This window comes from Berghia stephanieae, chromosome 7 (assembly GCF_034508935.2).
Source record: "Berghia stephanieae isolate SIO BIC M18660-M18661 chromosome 7, UCSD_Bste_1.3, whole genome shotgun sequence".
NCBI classification, from domain to species: Eukaryota; Metazoa; Mollusca; class Gastropoda; order Nudibranchia; family Aeolidiidae; genus Berghia; species Berghia stephanieae.
In genome coordinates this window covers 62320441-62327273 of record NC_088366.1, presented here as the reverse complement: position 1 = coordinate 62327273, position 6833 = coordinate 62320441, and the positions used below count along the sequence as shown (strand labels likewise).

The following is a 6833-nucleotide window of genomic DNA, read 5'->3' as shown; positions in this document are numbered from 1 at the left end:
CTCAAAACGGTCAATCTCCTCTCCGCCCACTACCCGGAAAGATTAGGGCTGATCATCTGTGTCAACCACAATCCAATATTCCACGCCTTTTGGAAAGCGATCAAGAAGTTTTTAGCGCCCAATACTGTAGCTAAGGTGATATATATATATATATATATATATATATATATATATATATATATATATATATATATATATATATATATATATATATATATATATATATAATACAATTTGTGACCCACCGTCTCTAAACAGTATTATGTCGGGATGACTTGGGTGCAAAAAATTGAATTTATTGACAAAAAAACGAAACTTGGGGTTTGTTTTGATTTGTTATGTTACAGAATGAAGACAATTTCTCACAATGCAAAAGCTGAAAAATTGGTATTTACTATCAATTTAATTCTAAAGTCACTTTTTGGGGTCCAATTCATTCCGACATAATACCGTTTTGAGACGACGGGTCACATTTGGTAAACGTACGGGGAGATGGAATTTGGCAGATTATATAATATAATATTAGGATTCAATAGTCTGATTGATTTCACGTCCGCCCAGCAACGGCGAGCAGCTTGGTTCTAAACAAAGAAAAATCAGTCCTTTTTTATTCTTCGTGCTGGCTAGAAATTTTTTCACATGTCATGTGATCAGAATGTATAAAAGTCAAAACATGATCAGATTTACAATGTTTTTTTTTCCTCTGGATACACTTTTATGGTCGTCGGAGAAGTATTTCATAAGTGCGTCCGCAATTGCTCCGATTGTTTAGAAACAGTTACTAAGTTACCATGCGTCATTACGAGGGAAATGACATCTCGACTGTTGAAGCCTATTGATCGCATCGGTTTGTTTATTTTTCAGTTAAAAAAAAAAATAGGGGTTTAAAAATGTTATCACTCATTATTTGTGTCATATGAGCTGTGCTTCTCTAAGGAAATAGAGGGTTTTAATTGTACACTATGTACAATGCATCACGCATTGTCCATTATATAAATATCACACGAAGAATAGCTACTCGTAGAAGGGTTGCTTTTTGGTGTAGGCAAAACAAATATATCTAAAAAAATAATAATTGAGCTATATATAGCGCAATATCCACTAAATGTGCTCACAGCGCTTTACAAGGGGTTCCTGGTCAACAGCAACATTTAACATGTAGGACGGGACATGCCGCCTGTTAGGCGATATTACAATTTTTCTGACAAAGGCAACGCTGTTAACGGCCAGGTACTCATTTTACACCTGAGTACGGTGAGAGAATGTGAGTAAAGAGCCTTTTCCAAGGACTCAACTATGCGCCAAGCGCGAGGCTCGAACCCAGGACCTCCGATCCAAAAGCGAGTGTCATACCGCTAGACCACATAGCCGCACATCTACACATGGTTTACACCAAAATGATTATTCTATCTATAATTAATCGTTCAAGTGATACCTACGTGATGCGTGATATGTGGTTGCACAGTTTTGTTTTTTGAAAAAGAAAATTTAATAATAACATCTTTATTTTCTTCCATTCTCGCATCGCCAGATGAAACTAATCCGATCTGAGATCAAAATCCGCCAAGCTTTCTCCACCTACTTCCCCGAAGATCTCGCCACTTGGATGTGGGATGAAATTACTATAAATAAAACCAAACCTCTCACTACGTCACAAAAACAATTCTGGGCCGCCCCTGCCTCGCCAGGCGACCACGACCCGAGGGGATGCCCTTCCTATATTGAAAACTATATCGACAAATTCTCACCCGGTCGGGATATCCGATACATTCCCGGTGAGAGTAAAAAATATTGTCCACATCCGAACATCGCAGCGGCTCCGGGTTCCAATCTAGAAGAGTCTTTACTTTCCGAGGTTAACGGAGATCGACCCCACGGAAACAACGCTGTGGACCAGTCACCCGCGAGTGGTTTGATCGAGTCGGACGGTTCTGATGAGGTGATGCCCGATATAACGGTTCTGGAGGAGGACGGAGATCTGTATGGCGACGAGGATGACGTCTCCAGCGACGAAGAAGACCAACCCGTGCATCACCGACACCGCGACATCAAATAGTCCCAAGTGATGATAGAAGCCTTTCGCGACACAAACGCCGTGCAGCGTATCTCGGTAACATCACCTGGATAAACTAATCACGAGTATTTTGTTTGAATCACTCGTGATGTATGCATAACTTTTAAAAAACCTATTACATTACTGCCATGTACTGACAAAAAATTGCCATGATTCAGTTGGATTAGAATCTTTGTTATTACTTCAAATATTGATCAATCGGCAATATTTATTACATCTCTCAACTTATCAGAAATTCTTAAATCTAAGACTTTTTTCAACTCTCTCTCGAGTTCACTATCGAACAAATTGATTGTTCGATTTTCTCTTCATATGAACTCGAGAGTGTTAAAAGACTATATTATTATGGTCTTGTCGATCGCAAGATCCTGGGTTCGAACCCCCTCTAATCGGACATAGTTGAGCCCGTGGAAAAAGCTCTTTACTCACATTGTCTCACACGAATAATCATGTGAAAAACGAATATCTGCTCGTTAACAGCGTTTCTCTGACCGAAAAAAAAAATATCGCCTGACAGACGTCATTTTTTCGTCCAACATTTTAAGTATTATTGCTGCCGGCTAAAGACAAAATGTAAAGCGCTTTGAGCAGATTTACTGGGTTTTGCTCTATACAAATAAATGCTCAAGTTTAAAGTTTAAGTTTCAAGACGAAGTTTACACGTTTAGGCACATCTTAATCCATTGATATTTGAAGTAAAAATAAAGATTTCCTGTCCTAAATGATAAAAGAATCTCATTTCATTGCAGGGAAAAAAATAATTGAGAGCTATCTTTGTTGTGTTAAAGAACCTCTCCCCCCCCCTCCCTTATTGTAATTAACCGATCACGTGATATTTTTGAGATACGACGTATAGCCTATGATGTAGCGAAAGGTAAATATTGTCAACAATGGTGCTGAATAATACTGAAGATGGTCATAATAATTATTTCAACAAAAGCAATCATCATCCACCAGATGACCGTTGTACTTTGGAGAGAAAGACTCGCGAGGTCCCAGGTTTGAGTGTTGTATTTTGTTGGTTTTTTTTTTGCCAAGACGAGGGTCAGGGTCATTGAAATCGATCGATATTAGAAGGACGTACGAAATTTCTGACCAAATTTTTTTTAATATTGTTTTTTTTTTTTTTCCAGAGTACGACAGTTAACTGGTTAATCGTGTTTCATTGTTGATTTGATCACGTGGGTTAGGATATCTCATGTTATCAAAGTTATAATAATATTAGAAAACGGTAGGGACTGCCTGAAGCCGGTGGTCGTAAAATACTAACGAAAGAGTGAAAATGGAGAGGCTTCCTATGGGAACAAAACAGATAATAATATTATGATTTGCCAATTTCAAATCGATAGCCACGCCTTGTAAAAGTTTTTTTTAAATTAATCATTTCTAACATAAAACGTGCGTGATCCTTGATCAAATGTGACCCACCGTGGCAAAGTGGTATTTTGTAAGCTTGAGCTAGATTTTTATAATTGAATTTAAAGCCAAAAACAAGAGTCTTTGGGTTAATTTCTCCTCATCATGATGAAAAAGAATAAATACAACTCCTAACGTCGCACCAAACTCTAAGATGGCATTTTTTCATGCGTGGCAAGTATCATGAACTGTTTGAATGGTATGGGGTGTTCACTTTATATGTGAGAAGTTTGGCGATCGAAATGGAAATGTTGCAAGATTGAAATATTATAAAAATTAGTTCAAGCTTTCGATACTTTGAAATCATGAAATAGCTACTTACCCATTGTGAACAAAAACCCCAAAATGTGATAAAACCTAATATAATGCTTCCAGGTTCCATTGTTTGTGATTGTTTGTGTGATTGATAAGAATTTGATACACATTATACTTGTTGATTTCTGAGAAACCCTAGCAAATTTAAAGTTTAAAGGATAATATACGTTTTACTTTTCATTTTGTTCATCAAATTTGTCACGCGCATAAATAGAACATAGAGAATGATAAATAAATAAGGATTCGACTAGAGTGGTCTCCCCCTTTTCCTTTCAATTAACTCCGGGTTGAATGTCTTAAAAATTGAAATCACAAAACTTTCCATTCCTTTTTAAAGAAATACTTTATATATAAGATTTCTCCTCCTTTACAAAATAGCACGTTACTTATAATTTGAAGCAGATAGATGTGAGTTGAGGATATTTAGTAGCTTGACATAAACCAATAATATGGACACTATTTACATAATAAATACTCCACAAATGAATCTTAATTCATTTGTTTTAACTAAATTATCGTATAGAAATAACATATAAAAACTATAAAACATTAGCTTTGATACTACGGCTATAATTTGTTTCAGAAAAATGTAATAAATAGGCATGGAGTAAAAGTAACCCAGGTAAACTACGGATATAGTCGGTGTTAGGGTTGAGTGGGTTAAACTTGAGTGAATTTATTTTTAATTTGAATAACTTCTTCGTCTCTGCCACGCAATTCTACCTGACCACCATTTTATTTTTGGCATGTTATGGGTTTCGCTAGTAAGCTACAAGTACTAAGAAAATTGTTCAAAAACAGAAAGTTGTCATTTATTAAGCTTACGGCTTTCAGATCACCTCATAATTGGCACGACTGCACGACTGGGCGAGGTTTTACAAAATATCACTTTACCCTCATTTCTTTTTGACTGTGTCCTGTGAACTAAGCCGATTATTTTACTTCTAAAATGAGCTGGTCATTTGTTATTTATTTGTATAACTTGTTATGATTCATACACATGTTGTTGACCCACTTATACAATGCAAAGCTTGTGTGTTGGAGATCGTCCATTAACATATTGGCGCATACATACAACTACAATACAAGGTTGTGAATTTAAGATTATTAACCCCCCCCCCCCCTCCAATAAAAAAAAAACAAAGAACAAAAAACAAAACAAAAAAACAAGCAAACAAAACAAACAAAGAACAAACAAAAAACAAACAAAAAAACAAAACAAAGAAAAACAAACAAAATAAGTTGTTTCAAAGATTCCTTATTTGAAATTATTATAACGTGGCTTTGGCCCAGAATAAAATAAAATATGATATTGCAAAGAAAACTGAAGAAAAATATATAGGTAGAAAGAATACAATTAAAATAGAAATTAGTTTTACACAGCCTTTTGTATTATTTTCTGTTTTGTATATTTTTGAATTACCACTAAGTTTATTTCAGCACCCAATATGTAAACAGTCGGTGAAACTATAATTTACTTTAGAATCTTTCATATTTATGTTTTCCCCGTACACCTGTAAAAGAGATCCTCTTTATAGAACAATTTTTGTTTATATAATTTAATTTTTGCTGCTTTATTTGCGTTTTGTCCATATCCAAGGACAAGAATAAAGGATTGGATTCTTGAGCTATATGTATGAGTCTTTTGGCGAGTCTGTGAGATTTTTGTAACTTTTCTTTTGGCATTATTTTTGTTTTCCTTACTGGAAGAATTGCCGATTCAACACTATTAATCTCATCTTCTGCTTAAACTTAAAGTCAACACCCTTTGTTGGTCCCAAATTATCTGCTCTTTATTTTGACATACTTGACTTATGCCCCTTGTTTACAAGCTGTTCGCGAAATAAAGATAAATTATTTTACGTTAAACGGAAACGGAGTTATAACCTTTCAACTTTCAACCTCGTTTTTGAGTAGTCGGTTCCTGCTTCGTTTTTAAGATATTTAATTTAATGAATATAAGAGTTACAATGTCCAAAAACAGGTGTTTTTTTTTAATGAAAATACTTTTATTGACTGACTGTTTAAGAAAAAAAAAAACGAAATCCATAATATACAAAATAATATATGATGTTTATCAATAACCATACTTAGCAGAGTTATATTTTAACACTTGTATTTCTATTTTTAAAATCTATACCCGACTCTATCTGTGTTATATTTATATATATATTACATATTTAAATCTTTTGTACATTCGATGTGTTAATAATTGCTGTCCTCGATAACGAATGCATTCCAAATGTAATTTACTTTTACGTTTTACGCAGATATCTTTATTTTTTCTTTCTTCTTATTTATCTTCAATATTGTATTAATTTAATTTATTTAGCTATTTATTTTTCATCGTTTATTATAACTATTTTTACTAGTATGTCCAGAAACAGATAGGATTAGGAATATCGAGTCTATACAATTACATGTTGCAAGATATATGTATATATATATATATATATATATATATATATATATATATATATATATATATATATATATATATATATATATAAATGAACCACAAGTTTTATTATTTATTATAAATTCATTTACAGCATTCATTCACCAAGTGTTTTTCTTCTTTCTGTGTCCTGGCATTTTGTCATTATCGGATATGAGATTTTCCTCCATCCATTTTTTTTTACTGCGACACGCGACTTTTTTTTTTTTTTGATGCTTTTGTCATCAAGTTGACTTATCAATTGCTGGGTGGGGATTCTGACCTCCCACAGTGGGCAGGGAGGTACGTTCTGTGTCTTCTATACCCCCATACCCGTTTTCCAATTGTTACCTGTCATTGTCTTGGAATGAGATTACTTACTTAGTTTTGTCCTGATCCTTGCCGGAGTTCCTTGGCTGGGAGGGAAACAGTCGAATGTACAGTTATAGTTTTGGGAGATGATATTTTTTTCCTTGTAAATCATCTCTCTGTTATGCATTGTATTATGTTTAGTTTACATATTATATTATATGATTGGTAAACATTTGAGTGTATTCCTCTTAGTTGGGACCTGTGCTTGTGTCTGGATGA

At 34.2% G+C, this 6833-nt stretch overlaps 1 protein-coding gene across 2 annotated transcripts in view; it reads left to right on the top strand.

The window, feature by feature from the left end:
• The window catches only part of LOC144977620 (phosphatidylinositol transfer protein 3-like), a 58729-nt gene extending 53681 nt beyond the window's left edge, over positions 1–5048 (top strand). Inside the window, exons 5-6 of one of the 2 annotated variants that reach the window (XM_078923017.1) lie at positions 1–135; positions 1532–5048. The exon at positions 1–135 is cut by the window's left edge and continues 35 nt beyond it. In XM_078923017.1, the coding sequence (XP_078779143.1) occupies positions 1–135; positions 1532–2056 (660 nt within the window). In that variant the 3' untranslated portion in view covers positions 2057–5048. The remainder of the gene's footprint in view (positions 136–1531) is intronic. The other variant, XM_078923018.1, reaches the window with a different exon arrangement.
• The last annotated feature ends 1785 nt before the right edge of the window (positions 5049–6833 follow it).